Source organism: Heterodontus francisci, chromosome 8 (assembly GCF_036365525.1).
Source record: "Heterodontus francisci isolate sHetFra1 chromosome 8, sHetFra1.hap1, whole genome shotgun sequence".
Classification (NCBI taxonomy): domain Eukaryota; kingdom Metazoa; phylum Chordata; class Chondrichthyes; order Heterodontiformes; family Heterodontidae; genus Heterodontus; species Heterodontus francisci.
In genome coordinates, this window is record NC_090378.1 from 10879933 (window position 1) to 10896636 (window position 16704).

At 56.3% G+C, this 16704-nt stretch overlaps 1 protein-coding gene across 1 annotated transcript in view; it reads right to left on the bottom strand.

Moving 5' to 3' along the window:
* The window catches only part of rpf1 (ribosome production factor 1 homolog), a 32532-nt gene extending 25672 nt beyond the window's left edge, over window positions 1-6860 (bottom strand). Inside the window, exon 1 of the mRNA XM_068036616.1 lies at window positions 6619-6860. Within this exon, the coding sequence (XP_067892717.1) occupies window positions 6619-6819 (201 nt within the window). The 5' untranslated portion in view covers window positions 6820-6860. The remainder of the gene's footprint in view (window positions 1-6618) is intronic.
* Between the last annotated feature and the right edge of the window lie 9844 nt (window positions 6861-16704).

A 16704-nucleotide genomic window follows, 5' to 3' on the forward strand; every position in this document is an offset into this window, starting at 1 on the left:
GTCCCCCCCTCTCTCTCTCTCCCCCCCCCGTCCCCCCCTCTCTCTCTCTCCCCCCCCCGTCCCCCCCTCTCTCTCTCTCCCCCCCCCGTCCCCCCCTCTCTCTCTCTCCCCCCCCCGTCCCCCCCTCTCTCTCTCTCCCCCCCCCCGTCCCCCCCTCTCTCTCTCTCCCCCCCCCGTCCCCCCCTCTCTCTCTCTCCCCCCCCCGTCCCCCCCTCTCTCTCTCTCCCCCCCCGTCCCCCCCTCTCTCTCTCTCCCCCCCCCGTCCCCCCCTCTCTCTCTCTCCCCCCCCCGTCCCCCCCTCTCTCTCTCTCCCCCCCCCGTCCCCCCCTCTCTCTCTCCCCCCCCCGTCCCCCCCTCTCTCTCTCTCCCCCCCCCGTCCCCCCCTCTCTCTCTCTCCCCCCCCGTCCCCCCCTCTCTCTCTCTCCCCCCCCCGTCCCCCCCTCTCTCTCTCTCCCCCCCCGTCCCCTCCCTGCCCCCCCTCTCTCTCCCCCCCCGTCCCCTCCCTGCCCCCCTCTCTCTCCCCCCCCCCGTCCCCTCCCTGCCCCCCCTCTCTCTCCCCCCCCCCCCCGTCCCCTCCCTGCCCCCCCTCTCTCTCCCCCCCCCCGTCCCCTCCCTGCCCCCCCTCTCTCTCTCTCTCTCTCCCCCCCCGTCCCCTCCCTGCCCCCCCTCTCTCTCTCTCTCCCTCCCCCCCGTCCCCTCCCTGCCCCCCCCCCTCTCTCTCTCTCTATCTCCCCCCGTCCCCTCCCTGCCCCCCCTCTCTCTCTCTCTCTCTCTCTCTCTCCCCCCGTCCCCTCCCTGCCCCCCCTCTCTCTCTCTCTCTCTCTCTCCCCCCGTCCCCTCCCTGCCCCCCCTCTCTCTCTCTCTCTCTCTCTCCCCCCGTCCCCTCCCTGCCCCCTCTTCTCTCTCTCTCTCTCTCTCTCTCTCCCCCCCGTCCCCTCCCTGCCCCCCCTCTCTCTCTCTCTCCCCCCCCGTCCCCTCCCTGCCCCCCCCTCTCTCTCTCTCCCCCCCCGTCCCCTCCCTGCCCCCCCTCTCTCTCTCTCTCTCTCCCCCCCCGTCCCCTCCCTGCCCCCCCTCTCTCTCTCTCCCCCCCCGTCCCCTCCCTGCCCCCCCTCTCTCTCTCTCTCCCCCCCCGTCCCCTCCCTGCCCCCCCTCTCTCTCTCTCTCCCCCCCCCGTCCCCTCCCTGCCCCCCCTCTCTCTCTCTCTCCCCCCCCGTCCCCTCCCTGCCCCCCCTCTCTCTCTCTCTCTCTCTCCCCCCCCCCCGTCCCCTCCCTGCCCCCCCCCTCTCTCTCTCTCTCTCCCCCCCCGTCCCCTCCCTGCCCCCCCCCTCTCTCTCTCTCTCCCCCCCCGTCCCCTCCCTGCCCCCCCTCTCTCTCTCTCTCCCCCCCCCCGTCCCCTCCCTGCCCCCCCTCTCTCTCTCTCTCCCCCCCGTCCCCTCCCTGCCCCCCCTCTCTCTCTCTCTCTCCCCCCCCGTCCCCTCCCTGCCCCCCCTCTCTCTCTCTCTCTCCCCCCCGTCCCCTCCCTGCCCCCCCTCTCTCTCTCTCTCCCCCCCCGTCCCCTCCCTGCCCCCCCTCTCTCTCTCTCTCCCCCCCCCCGTCCCCTCCCTGCCCCCCCTCTCTCTCTCTCTCTCCCTCCCCCCCCCCCGTCCCCTCCCTGCCCCCCCTCTCTCTCTCTCTCCCCCCCGTCCCCTCCCTGCCCCCCCTCTCTCTCTCTCTCTCCCCCCCCCGTCCCCTCCCTGCCCCCCCTCTCTCTCTCTCTCCCTCCCCCCCCGTCCCCTCCCTGCCCCCCCCGTCCCCTCCCTGCCCCCCCTCTCTCTCTCTCTCCCTCCCCCCCCGTCCCCTCCCTGCCCCCCCGTCCCCTCCCTGCCCCCTCTCTCTCTCTCTCTCTCCCCCCGTCCCCTCCCTGCCCCCCCTCTCTCTCTCTCTCCCCCCCCGTCCCCTCCCTGCCCCCCCTCTCTCTCTCTCTCTCCCCCCCCGTCCCCTCCCTGCCCCCCCTCTCTCTCTCTCTCCCTCCCCCCCCGTCCCCTCCCTGCCCCCCCTCTCTCTCTCTCTCCCTCCCCCCCCGTCCCCTCCCTGCCCCCCCTCTCTCTCTCTCCCTCCCCCCCCGTCCCCTCCCTGCCCCCCCTCTCTCTCTCTCTCTCTCTCTCTCTCCCTCCCCCCCCCGTCCCCTCCCTGCCCCCCCTCTCTCTCTCTCTCCCTCCCCCCCCGTCCCCTCCCTGCCCCCCCTCTCTCTCTCTCTCCTCCCCCCCCCGTCCCCTCCCTGCCCCCCCTCTCTCTCTCTCTCCCTCCCCCCCCCGTCCCCTCCCTGCCCCCCCTCTCTCTCTCTCTCCCCCCCCCGTCCCCTCCCTGCCCCCCCTCTCTCTCTCCCTCCCCCCCCCGTCCCCTCCCTGCCCCCCCTCTCTCTCTCTCCCCCCCCGTCCCCTCCCTGCCCCCCCTCTCTCTCTCTCTCCCTCCCCCCCGTCCCCTCCCTGCCCCCCCTCTCTCTCTCTCTCCCTCCCCCCCCGTCCCCTCCCTGCCCCCCCTCTCTCTCTCTCTCCCCCCCGTCCCCTCCCTGCCCCCCCTCTCTCTCTCTCTCCCCCCCCGTCCCCTCCCTGCCCCCCCTCTCTCTCTCTCTCTCTCTCCCCCCCGTCCCCTCCCTGCCCCCTCTCTCTCTCTCTCTCCCCCGTCCCCTCCTTGCCCCCCCCCTCTCTCTCTCTCTCCCCCGTCCCCTCCCTGCCCCCCCCTCTCTCTCTCTCTCCCCCGTCCCCTCCCTGCCCCCCCCCTCTCTCTCTCTCTCTCCCCCGTCCCCTCCCTGCCCCCCCCCTCTCTCTCTCTCTCTCCCCCGTCCCCTCCCTGCCCCCCCCCTCTCTCTCTCTCTCCCCCGTCCCCTCCCTGCCCCCCCCCTCTCTCTCTCTCCCCCGTCCCCTCCCTGCCCCCCCTCTCTCTCTCTCTCTCTCCCCCCCGTCCCCTCCCTGCCCCCCCTCTCTCTCTCTCTCTCCCCCGTCCCCTCCCTGCCCCCCCCCTCTCTCTCTCTCTCCCCCGTCCCCTCCCTGCCCCCCCCCTCTCTCTCTCTCTCCCCCCGTCCCTCCCTGCCCCCCCCCTCTCTCTCTCTCTCCCCCGTCCCCTCCCTGCCCCCCCCCTCTCTCTCTCTCTCCCCCCGTCCCCTCCCTGCCCCCCTCTCTCTCTCTCTCTCCCCCGTCCCCTCCCTGCCCCCCCCTCTCTCTCTCTCTCCCCCGTCCCCTCCCTGCCCCCCCCCTCTCTCTCTCTCCCCCGTCCCCTCCTGCCCCCCCCCTCTCTCTCTCTCTCCCCCGTCCCTCCTGCCCCCCCTCTCTCTCTCTCTCCCCCGTCCCCTCCCTGCCCCCCCCCCCTCTCTCTCTCTCCCCCGTCCCTCCCTGCCCCCCCCCCTCTCTCTCTCTCACCCCCCGTCCCCTCCCTGCCCCCCCTCTCTCTCTCTCTCCCCCCGTCCCCTCCCTGCCCCCCTGTCCCTCCCTGCCCCCTCTCTCTCTCTCTCTCCTCCCCCCGTCCCCTCCCTGCCCCCCCTCTCTCTCTCTCTCCCCCGTCCCCTCCCTGCCCCTCTCTCTCTCTCTCTCCTCCCCCCGTCCCCTCCCTGCCCCCCCTCTCTCTCTCTCCCCCCCGTCCCCTCCCTGCCCCCCCTCTCTCTCTCTCTCCCCCCCCGTCCCCTCCCTGCCCCCCCTCTCTCTCTCTCTCTCCCCCGTCCCTCCCTGCCCCCTCCTCTCTCTCTCTCACCCCCCGTCCCCTCCCTGCCCCCCCTCTCTCTCTCTCACCCCCCGTCCCCTCCCTGCCCCCCCTCTCTCTCTCCTCCCCCCGTCCCCTCCCTGCCCCCCCTCTCTCTCTCTCCCCCCCGTCCCCTCCCTGCCCCCCTCTCTCTCTCTCTCCCCCCCCGTCCCCTCCCTGCCCCCTCTCTCTCTCTCTCTCTCTCCCCCGTCCCCTCCCTGCCCCCCCTCTCTCTCTCTCTCTCCCCCGTCCCCTCCCTGCCCCCCCCTCTCTCTCTCTCACCCCCCGTCCCCTCCCTGCCCCCTCTCTCTCTCTCTCTCTCACCCCCGTCCCCTCCCTGCTCCCTCTCTCTCTCTCTCTCTCTCTCCCCGTCCCCTCCCTGCCCCCCCTCTCTCTCTCTCACCCCCCGTCCCCTCCCTGCCCCCCCTCTCTCTCTCTCCCCCCCGTCCCCTCCCTGCCCCCTCTCTCTCTCTCTCTCCTCCCCCCGTCCCCTCCCTGCCCCCCCTCTCTCTCTCTCCCCCCCGTCCCCTCCCTGCCCCCTCTCTCTCTCTCTCCCCCCGTCCCCTCCCTGCCCCCTCTCTCTCTCTCTCTCTCTCCCCCCGTCCCTCCCTGCCCCCCTCTCTCTCTCTCCCCCCCGTCCCCTCCCTGCCCCCCCTCTCTCTCTCTCTCCCCCGTCCCCTCCCTGCCCCCTCTCTCTCTCTCTCTCCTCCCCCGTCCCCTCCCTGCCCCCTCTCTCTCTCTCTCTCTCTCCCCCGTCCCCTCCCTGCCCCCCCTCTCTCTCTCCTCCCCCGTCCCCTCCCTGCCCCCCCTCTCTCTCTCTCCCCCCCGTCCCCTCCTGCCCCTCTCTCTCTCTCTCCCCCCCGTCCCCTCCCTGCCCCCTCTCTCTCTCTCTCCCCCCCGTCCCCTCCCTGCCCCTCTCTCTCTCTCTCTCTCCCCCCCGTCCCCTCCCTGCCCCTCTCTCTCTCTCTCTCACCCCCCGTCCCCTCCCTGCCCCCTCTCTCTCTCTCTCTCTCACCCCCGTCCCCTCCCTGCCCCCTCTCTCTCTCTCTCTCCCCCGTCCCCTCCCTGCCCCCTCTCTCTCTCTCTCTCCCCCGTCCCTCCTGCCCCTCTCTCTCTCTCTCTCTCTCCCCGTCCCTCCCTGCCCCCCCTCTCTCTCTCTCACCCCCGTCCCCTCCCTGCCCCCCCTCTCTCTCTCTCCCCCCCGTCCCCTCCCTGCCCCCTCTCTCTCTCTCTCTCCTCCCCCCGTCCCCTCCCTGCCCCCCCTCTCTCTCTCTCCCCCCCGTCCCCTCCCTGCCCCCTCTCTCTCTCTCTCTCCTCCCCCGTCCCCTCCCTGCCCCCCCTCTCTCTCTCTCCCCCCCGTCCCCTCCCTGCCCCCTCTCTCTCTCTCTCCCCCCCGTCCCCTCCCTGCCCCCTCTCTCTCTCTCTCTCTCCCCCCCGTCCCCTCCCTGCCCCCCCTCTCTCTCTCTCCCCCCCCGTCCCCTCCCTGCCCCCCCTCTCTCTCTCTCTCCCCCGTCCCCTCCCTGCCCCCTCTCTCTCTCTCTCTCCTCCCCCCGTCCCCTCCCTGCCCCCTCTCTCTCTCTCTCTCTCTCTCCCCCGTCCCCTCCCTGCCCCCCCCTCTCTCTCTCCTCCCCCCGTCCCCTCCCTGCCCCCTCTCTCTCTCTCTCTCTCTCTCCCCCGTCCCCTCCCTGCCCCCCCCTCTCTCTCTCCTCCCCCCGTCCCCTCCCTGCCCCCTCTCTCTCTCTCTCTCTCTCTCCCCCGTCCCCTCCCTGCCCCCCCCTCTCTCTCTCCTCCCCCCGTCCCCTCCCTGCCCCCCCTCTCTCTCTCTCCCCCCCGTCCCCTCCCTGCCCCCTCTCTCTCTCTCTCCCCCCCGTCCCCTCCCTGCCCCCCCTCTCTCTCTCTCTCCCCCATCCCCTCCCTGCCCCCTCTCTCTCTCTCTCTCCTCCCCCCGTCCCCTCCCTGCCCCCTCTCTCTCTCTCTCTCCTCCCCCCGTCCCCTCCCTGCCCCCCCTCTCTCTCTCTCTCCCCCGTCCCCTCCCTGCCCCCTCTCTCTCTCTCTCTCCTCCCCCCGTCCCCTCCCTGCCCCCTCTCTCTCTCTCTCTCTCTCTCCCCCGTCCCCTCCCTGCCCCCCCCTCTCTCTCTCCTCCCCCCGTCCCCTCCCTGCCCCCCCTCTCTCTCTCTCCCCCCCGTCCCCTCCCTGCCCCCTCTCTCTCTCTCTCCCCCCCGTCCCCTCCCTGCCCCCCCTCTCTCTCTCTCTCCCCCGTCCCCTCCCTGCCCCCTCTCTCTCTCTCTCTCCTCCCCCCGTCCCCTCCCTGCCCCCTCTCTCTCTCTCTCCCCCGTCCCCTCCCTGCCCCCTCTCTCTCTCTCTCTCCTCCCCCCGTCCCCTCCCTGCCCCCCCTCTCTCTCTCTCCCCCCCGTCCCCTCCCTGCCCCCTCTCTCTCTCTCTCCCCCCCGTCCCCTCCCTGCCCCCCCTCTCTCTCTCTCTCCCCCGTCCCCTCCCTGCCCCCTCTCTCTCTCTCTCTCCTCCCCCCGTCCCCTCCCTGCCCCCTCTCTCTCTCTCCCCCCCGTCCCCTCCCTGCCCCCTCTCTCTCTCTCCCCCCCGTCCCCTCCCTGCCCCCTCTCTCTCTCTCTCCCCCCCGTCCCCTCCCTGCCCCCCCTCTCTCTCTCTCTCCCCCGTCCCCTCCCTGCCCCCTCTCTCTCTCTCTCTCCTCCCCCCGTCCCCTCCCTGCCCCCCCTCTCTCTCTCTCCCCCGTCCCCTCCCTGCCCCCCCTCTCTCTCTCCCCTCCCCCCCCGCTCCCCCCCCCTCCCCCCCCTCCCTCCCCTCCCCTCCGCTCCCCCCCCTCCCCTCCGCTCCCCCCCCTCCCCTCCCCTCCCCTCCGCTCCCCTCTCTCCCCTCTCCCCCCGGCCTAACCTGACGCCGGGCCCGCTTCCACCGCTGGAACATAAACTGCCGCCGCTGTTTGTTTTTAATCTCCGACACACTAAATCCGGGTGGGAACTGGGCCTCCGCCATGGGCGCCGGCTGGGCCTGAGCCTCGGCCTCTCCTCCGTCCGGCTCCAGACTCTTCTTCTTCTTCTTTCTCTCCGGCTCCATCTTCCCCTCGGCACACATGTGAACCCGGTGACCTTTCACTCCGGCTTCGCCGCGTCTTCCGCTTCCGGGTAAAGGGGCGGAACTATCAACTAATGACGTCAGTGCCCCTTTCGCAGCGCCACCTGCTGGTGGAGAATTAACTCGCACTGAGCCCAGTGCGCAGGTGCAGGACCAGCTCCCACAGCAGTGCCAGCAGCTTGGACATTTACCCCTTATTAAAGGAAAAGAGAAAGTGTTTGAGGTCAAATTTTGAATTGTTGCACTCTCTGAGGCCAGTTCACAACCTGGGAATCCTGTTTGATTTTGAGCTGAGTATCAAACTCCACATTCTCTCCATCGTCCAACTCCATCCTGCTTCAGCTCATCAGCTGCTGGAATCTTCACCCATCCCTTTGTTCTCTCCAGACTTAACTATTCCAATGCTCTCCTGATCCGCCTTCTACCCTTCACTCTTCCTGAACTTCAGCCACTCCAAAACCCTGCTGCCCCTATCCTAACTCGCACCCATCATCCCTGTGCTCACTGACCTACATTTGCAATCACTAGCCTTTTAAATTCCTCATCCTTGTTTACAAATCAGTTCATGGCGTCACTGCACCCCCCCTCCCCACCCCAATAACCTCTTTCTGTCCTACAAACTTCCAAGATCCCTACGCTCCATAAACATAAGTCGTCATTATGGGCAAACACGGCAGCCAATGTGCGCAAAGCCAAATCCCATACACTATGTGGGCGGCACAGTGGCGCAGTGGTTAGCACCGCAGCCTCACAGCTCCGGTGACCCGGGTTCAGTTCTGGGTACTGCCTGTGCGGAGTTTGCAAGTTCTCCCTGTGTCTGCGTGGGTTTCCGCCGGGTGCTCCGGTTTCCTCCCACAAGCCAAAAGACTTGCAGGTTGATAGATGAATTGGTCATTGTAAATTGCCCCTAATGTAGGTAGGTGGTAGGAGAATGGTGGGGATGTGGGAGAGAATATGGGGTTAATGTAGGATCAGTATCAATGGGTGGTTGTTGGTCGGCACAGACTTGGTGGGCCGAAGGGCCTGTTTCAGTGCTGTATCTCTAAATAAAAAAAAATAAATATAAAGAAGATGAACAATCATAGGATGGTTACAGCACAGAAGGAGGCAATTCAGCCCATTGTGTCTATGCCAGATCTCTGCAAGAGCAACCCAGTTCGTCCCACTCCCCCGACCTTTCCTTCTAGCCCTGCAAATTTTCTCTCTTCGGGTGCCTGTCCAATTCCCTTTTGAAAGCCAAGATTGAATCTGCCTCCACCACACTCTCAGGCAGTGCATAACAGATCCTAACCACCCACTGTATAAAAATGTTTTTCCTTATGTTGCCATTGTTTCTTTTGCCATTCACCTTAAATTAGTGTCCTCTGGTTCTCTATCTTTGGCCAATGGGAACAGTTTCTCTCTATCTACTGTGACCAGACCCCTCATGATTTTGAACACCTCTATCAAATCTCCTCTCAACCTTCACTGAGAACAGACCCAGCTTCTCCAATCTATCCACATAACTGAAGTCCCTCATCCCTGAAACCATTCTCATGAATCCTTTTTGAACCCTCTCTAATGCCTTCACATCCTTCCTAAAGTCTGGTGCCCAGAATTGGACACAATACTCCAGTTGAGGCTGAACCACTATTTTATGAAGGTTCACCATAACATCCTTGCTTTTGTACTCTATGCCTTTTTAACCATTTTCTCAATCTGCCCTGCAAACCTCAGTGATTTGTCCACATATATCCCCAAGTCCCTCTGCTCCTGCACCTACTTTAGAATTGTATCCTTTAGTTTATATTGCCTCACCTCATTCTTCCTACCAAAGTGCATCACTTCACACTTCTCTGTACTAAATTTCATCTGCCACGTGTCCACCCATTCCACCAGCCTGTCTATGTCCTCTTGAAGTTTATCATTATCCTCTTCACAGTTCACAATGCTTCCAAGGTTTGAGTCATCTGCAAATTTTGAAACTGTGCCCTGTACGCCCAAGTCTAGGTCATTAATATATATTGAGAAAAGCAGGCGTCCCTTCACTGCTACTTAGGGACCCCACTGTACACCTTCCTCCAGTCCGAAAAACAACCGTTCACCACTGGTTCACCACACTCTCTGTTTCCTGTCACTCAGTCAACTTCGTACCCTAGCTGCCACTGTCCCTTTTATTCCATGGGATTCAATTTTGCTGACAAGTCTATTATGTGGCACTTTACCAAATGCCTTTTGGAAGTCCATGTACACCACATCAACAGCATTACCCTCATCAACCCTCTGTTGCGTCATCAAAAAACTCAATTAAATTAGTTAAACATGATTTGTCTTTAACAAATCCATGCTGGCTTTCCTTAATTAATCTGTACTTGTCCAAGTGTCCCAGGATATCATTACTAAAAAATTTTCATCTGTCTTTGGAGGTAATTGGTTGAGGAAGGAATGTTGTTCCTGAAAACAAGAGAATTTTGTGCTGTTCTTTGAAAATCTACATAGGATATTTTACCTTACTAATGTCCATTAAGGAAGGAATTCTGCTGACCTTACCCAATCTGACCTTTATGTGACTGCAGACCCACAGTAGTGTGGTTGGCTCATCTCTGCTCTCTTCAAGTGTTACAGTTGTATTCAGGAAAGCAGCTCGCCACCACCAACTTCTCCATGAGGGATGGGCAATAAATACCGGCCTTACCAGCGATGCCCACATCCCATGAAGGAATAAAAAATATTCCATCTAAACGGGAAGATTGAGTTCAGTCTTTGGAAGTCCTGATATTGCAAACATAAATGTCTGATTTTTCAGGCCTCCTGACCAGTTTAAATGGAACAAAAGTGACCAGAAAAGAATGTGTAAAACTCGCCAGCCTGTTGTGGCCACCGCAGGGATGCCAACTCTGGTTTCAAGTATTCCTGGAGGATTGATCATGTGGCATTTGATCTTCAAATAATGCCATGGGAATCTTTAGCATTCACCTCAGTTTAACGGCACCTCCAACAGTGCAGCACTCCCTCAGTACTGCACTGTGAACATCAGCCTAGACAATGGGCTCAGGTCATGGGACTGCAAACCCATCACCTTCTGACTCAGAGTGAAAGTGCTATCCACAGCTGACTGCCAATTCTTAAGGAGCAGTAAATACCAATAGCTTATCAGAGCAAATGACTAAAACTGGAGGCTGAGGAGACAAGGCCAAATGTCCATTGGCGTATTGATATTTTACTTCACAATATCTGGATTTGTTCCAGCCAATAGGACAGCATCAGAATGACTAGAAAATCCCCCCCCCCCCCCCTTCTAAACTGAAGACATCATTAATAATAATTTTTTTGAAAAGAGATGGCCTGCTCCAATAAACATTACATGGTAGTAGGTTAAGTGGCAATTTGGAAATTTAGTCTAATTAAATAATCAATGTATTTAATTTGCATTGGAATAGTTTGATTGCCGTTTCTCTTTATATGCTTCCTGTTGTTCTCATGATGACAGTCTGAGAGCAGCACATGTGAATGTTGGGGCTGTTTGAGCACAGCCAGTGATGGAGAGGTAGGCGGAGGCTTTTTGAAAATCCTGGTTCTCCAAAGTTTAAGTAAAGTAGACCACAGGGCAGTGGACAACCAATCTCTCTCTGGTCCCCAACAATTTCTTATTAATTCATGGGATGCGGGCATCACTAGAGAGACCAGCATTTATTGCCCATCCTAATTGCCCTTCACTGAGTGGCTTGCCAGGCAATTGTCAGAGGGCAGCTATGAGTCAACCACATTGCTGTGGGTCTGGAGTCACCTGTAGGACAGACTAGGTAAGGACAGCAGATTTCCTTCTCTAAAGGACATTAGTGAACCAGATGGCTCTTTACAACCATCCAGTTATTTCAGAGCCACCCTTATGGAAATTGGCTTTTAATTTCCCATTTAATAACTGAATTTAAATTCCCCAGCTGCTGTGCTGGGATTTGAACTCATGTTTCAAGAGCATTAGTCTAGGCCTCTGGATTACTAGTGCTGTAACATAACCACTAAGTTACCATTTCCTTTGATTTCCCTTGCAAGAAACAAGGAGGCTTTTAGAAATGAAGTCTCCAATATTACTTAAGCAATAAATTGGAACTGCAGACAGTATGGTGCACTAAATGCTCCAAAACAGCCCCTGTACATTGCTAACTGTTGAATAATGCAAGAACATTTTTTTTTTTAAACTTACATACTTATATTTCCCCAGGAAGTCCTGGGTTATGAGCGAAAGGTCGCCTGGACTAATGGTTTTTCACAAAGCTCTGCTTCGGAGCAAGTAGAGACTGCAAACCTTAGAACAAATACCTAGTTTCTTTGCTGTAATGAAAGTGTTTACCGTCACATTGTTGCTATTTAACTTTAGTGGAATTCACTTTTTATGCCAACAGAAAAACTCTCAATGGGAAAGAGTGGAACTGAAATGGACAGTTTTTGTCACTTTACCAGTGCAGATTCATTAGACATGAGATGAGCAGAGTTTCTCCACTGAAATTCTCAGAAAGCAAACCTAGCATGAGGAATCTGCTTGTTGTCTGGTCCCGCTCAACCACTGTAAGTAAATGGTTGAGGATGAAGACGGACTGCATCCCAAATGCCAGGGAGGGAGTTGGGATGGTGCGGGGTGACTGAAATGTGCAGGTTTGAACTGCCCATCGAAGGACTTTCCTTCCAGTATGCCAACAGCAGCGCCTGGAGATCAATGGTCAATTCCAGGAGATTCGCAGACAATCCTCAAGGTGACCATTGCCACTTTGCTGAGATCCACTGGATGGCACCTCTGGTGGACACATGAAGAGGATCCTCCAGCTGATTAAACTACTAAAAAATCAGGGGTCCTGTGATTGGGGTCCACTGCAAATTTTTGGACTGAGCTAGGCGAAGCACTTTTATAAGGCTGGGAGGAGCAGGCGTGTTGCTGCTTACCCCTGTTCAAGAGGTTGGGCCTATCCAGCTCTGATCCCCAGGTGTCCACCCTCCTTCCAACCCTAAGGCTTTATATTGGGGTGGCCTGAGCCCTAGTCAAACTCAATTTCTAGCTGCAGCCCGCCGGTCCGATACTAATGATGCCTGGCCCACATTGGTAGCAGGGTTATTGGGGGGCAGGGGAAAATCTATCCCCGGATTTTAAACAGTGGAAAGGAAAGAACAGAATGTGCATTTCAATAGCGCCTTTCACAATGTCTGGATTTCCAAAGTGCTTTACAGCCAATGAAAAACATTTTCTGACCTGTAGTTACTGTTGTAATATAGGAAAATGCCAATTTATACGGAGCAAGATCCCACAAACAGCAACGTGATTATGACCATATAAACTTCTTTTTGGTCTTGTTTGAGGGGTGAATGTTGGCCCAGTTGACCGTAGAAAACTGATCGGGTAGGTAGCCTCATCAAAAGGTTCAAAAAGAACATGCTAAGGAATTTCTTACTGGCAATCTCCACCACTTAATGCAGCGCCCACAGAAAACCATCCCCTGAGATCCCAAAGTGGAGGAAATAATGTACACAATAGCCACTAGGTGGAAGCAGTCTTACAACTTTTACAATCATTTTTTATTTAAGGTATTTGTCACAAAGAAATAAACAGTTTTAATCCAACTAAAGAGACAAAAGCAATTTGTTCCCACGGTTTAATTAAAAATTTTGTTCGGTGATATTTTCGGCAGGCATGGGAGGAATGTTTTTCAGGCAGGTAAATAAAGTTGAGGTTTAGATTAACAACAGCAAAAGACTGTATTTATATGGTGCCTTTAACATAGTAAAACGGACCAAGGTGCTTCACAGGAGGAATAAAACTCCCAAAAGTAAAGGCAGTCAACCATGGATAACAAAGGAAGTTAAGGATTGTATAAGATTAAAAGAAAAGGCCTATAAAGTTGAAGAAATAGTAGTAAACCTGAGGATTGAGAAGATTTTAGAGTACAGCAAAGGAGAACCAAGAAACTGATAAAGAAAGGGATAATAGAATATGAATGTAAGATAACAAAAAATATAAAAACGGACTGCAAAAACTTCTAGTTACGTAAAAAGGAAACGTTTGGATAAGACAAATGTGGGTCCATTACAGGCAGAGTCTTGAGAATTTATAACGGGGAATAGAGAACTGGCAGAGAAGCTAAATGATTACTTTGTGTCTGTCTTCACTGAGGAAGATACAAGAAATCTCCCAGAATTAGAGATCCAAGGGATTAGGGGGAATGAGGAATTGAAGGAAATTAGTATTAGTAAGAAGGTTGTATTGGAGAAATTAATGGGGCTGAAGGTTGATTAGTCCCCAGGACCTGATATTCTACATCCCAGAGTGTTGAAAGAGGTAGCTATGGAGATAGTGGATGCATTGGTGATCATCTTCCAAAATTCTATAGCTTTTGGAGTGGTTCCTGCAGATTGGAAGGTAGCAAATGTCACCCCATTATTTATGAAGGAATGGAGATAGAAAACAGGGAATTACAGACCTGTTAGCCTTACATCAGTCGTTGGGAAAATTCTAGAATCTATTCTAAAGGATGTGATAAATGAACACTTGGATAATAATGATCTGATTGGGCAAAGTCAACATGGATTTATGAATGGGAAATCATGTTTGATGAACCTGTTGGAGTTTTTTGAGGATATTACTAACAGAATTGATAAAGGGGAGTTGGTGGATGTAGTATACTTGAATTTTCAGAAGGTTTTTGATAAAGTCCCCACAGGAGGTTGGTTAGCAAAATTAAAGCACATGGGATAGGAGGTAATATACTGGCATGGATTAAGGATTGGTTAACAGGCAGAAAGCAGATAGTAGGAATAAATGGGTCATTCTCGCGTTGGCAAGCTGGGACTAGTGGGGTACCACAGGGATCAGTGCTTGGGCCCCAGCTGTTCACAATATATATAAATGATTTGGATGTGCTGACCAAATGTAGTATTTCCAAGTTCACAGATGACACAAAACTATGTTGTGAATGTGTGTTGTGAGGAAGATGCAAAGCGGCTTCAAGGGGATTTGGACAGACTTAGTGAGTGGGCAAGAACATGGCAGATGGAATATCATGTAGACAAATGTGAGGTTACCCACTTTGGTAGGAGGAATAGATGTGCAAAGTATTTCTTAAATGGTAAGAGATTAGAAAGTGTCCATGTCAATAAGTCACTGAAAGCTAACATGCAGGTGCAACAAGCAATTAAGAAGGCTAATGGTATGTTAGCCTTTATCACAAAAGGATTTGAATACAAGAGTCATGAAGTCTTGCTTCAATTGTATAGAATCTTGTTTAGACTGCACTTGGAGTACTGTGTGCAGTTTTGGTCCCCTTACCTTAGGAAGGATGTTATTGCCATAGAGGGAGGGCAACGAAGGTTCACCAGACTTGTTCCCGGGATGGCGGGACTGTCCTATGAAGAGAGACTGGGGAAACTGGGCCTGTATTCTCTAGAGTTTCGAAGAATGAGAGGTGATCCTATTGAAACCTACAAAATACTTAAATGGATAGACAGGGTAGATGCAGCTAAGATGTTTCCCCTGGTTGGGGAATCTAGAACCAGGGGACACCATTTCAAAATAAAGGGGAAGCCACTTAGGACAGAGATGAGGAGAAATTTCTATTCTTAGAGGGTTATGGATCTTTAGAATTCCCCAGAGGGCTGTGGAAGCTCAGTCATTGAGTATGTTTAAAGCAGAGATTGACAGATTTCTAAATACAAATGACATAGGGGACATGCGGATAGTGTGGAGAAAAGGCATTGAAGTGGATGTCAGCCATGATCATATTGAATGGGTTCGATGGCTCGATGGGCTGAATGGCCTACTCCTGTTCTTATGTTCCTATTATCAAATACCAAGCCACATAAGGAGATATTTGGTCAGATGACCAAACGCTTGGTCAAAATGGTAGCTTTTAAGGAACCTCTTCAAGTAGGAAAGCGAGGTGGAGAGGCAGAGAGGTTTAGGGAGGATATTTCAAAGCTTAAGGTCCAGCCAACTGAAACACGCCCACCAATAATCGGGGATGCCCAAGAGGCCAGAATTAAAGGAGTGCAGGTATCTCAGAGGGTTATGGGCTGTAGGGGTTTACAGAGATAGAGAGAGGAGAGGCCATGGAGGGATTTTAAACTAAGGATGAGGATTTTAAAATCAAGACGTGCTTGACTGGGAGCCAATGGAGGTCAGCGAGCACAGGGGTGATTGGTGAACAGACTTGGTGAGAGTTAGGATACAGGCAGCAGAGTTTTCGATAATCCTAAGGTCACGTCAGGTTAAAAATGGGAGGCCGGCCAGGAGCGCATTGGAATAGTCGAGTGTAGTCATGGACAAGATTTTCAGCAGCAGATGAGCTGCAGAAGCAGGCTCGGCCATTGTTATGGGGGTAAGAAGTAGACAGACTTGGTGATGGAGCAGATATATGGTTGGATAATCATCTCGGGGTCAAATACAACACAGAGATTGTGAACAGTCTGGCTCAGCCTCAGATAGTTGCCAGGGAGAGGGATGGACTCAGTGATTATGGAATATAGTTTGTTTAAATTCTCTCAGTCTACGCCAGTCCTCTGTGCCATCTGCATTTGAATCACCATAGCATGTCAAAGGCTGGCTAATAGATGGCTAGGATTATCTCCTCATGGCATGGCTCATGACTCATGGCTCCAGTCAGGAAACCACACATGCGTGCACAGCAATCCAGCCACAAGAAACATTACGGAGCACATCATCGGTGTCCTCAAACAATACTTCCACAGCCTGGACAGCACTGGAGGAGACCTGCAGGACTCAGCTGAGCCAGTATCAAGAAATGCAGTAATATACCGCATGTTGCACTGCCTCGCCATTATGAGGGAACACCCTTTGCCACAAACTGTTGGGCAAAAAGCAGAATGCAGGAACACAAGGAGGGGGAGGAAGTGCAAGAGGACGTGGAGGAAAAGGAAGAGAACGGGAGGGGACAACACTGACATCCCTTTCTGCCTGGGTTCTACGTAATCAGATTATTCATGAGTGGCATCAGTAACATCAACCACACCTCCCTATTCACCAACAGTCCCACACTTTCTCCTATCACTATCCATCACATTTTGTCCACTTCTTGTCAACACAAAACTAAAAACCATCAAAAAATCCAAATTCACATTCAATTCTATAAATTCACTCTATATAAAATGCATACACTTTTAAACCAATCACCTTGTGCAGTCCCTTAGGCCAGGATTTTATGGGCCCCCAAGGCGGGGCCAGAGACAGGGGTGGGGCACGGAGTATTACGATGGGTGGCGGGGGCGGAGGGCCCATCGCCAAGCGATCTTCCCAGGGGTGGGATAGGCCGACGACAGTTTTCCCACCCCGAGGCCAATTGAGGCACTTATGGGTCCTATTAATGGCCACTTAAGGGCCTCTTCCCTCCACCACCAGAATCCTACCAGCAGTGGAGGGGGCATGCGCCACATGGGGGAAGAATAAAAAATAGAGGATCACTCCGGGGGGAACGAAAAGACAGAGACAGGCTTTCCCTCGCCTTTTCGGCCCAGTGCCGGGAGACCCGCCTCCAGCACAAAATCCAGCCCATAGTGTCTGCGCACACGCGCCTTTGCCTCTCCTCGTGCTCCTGCGGGATGCTTTCCCACTGGCTCCAGCTGGGTGGTGGAAGGTTGGTGGCCTTTAGTTGAGGAGAATGCAGGAGGCCTTGGAGGGCAAAGTCAAGCAGCTCTGGGCCTAGAAAAGAAAGCAGGTTAGTGTTCCACAGCACGACTGCCACTTTCCCAGGGTGATACCTCAGCAATCCTCCTGATCTGTTGGAGAACAGATTGATGGACTGCTGTGACCCCTACCACCCCCCACACCCCAACCCTGAAGCCCCTTTGAACAGTGGTATCCACAGCCTTGATGGCAGCAGTCCGAGCTTTCACTGCAGCACTATCTTT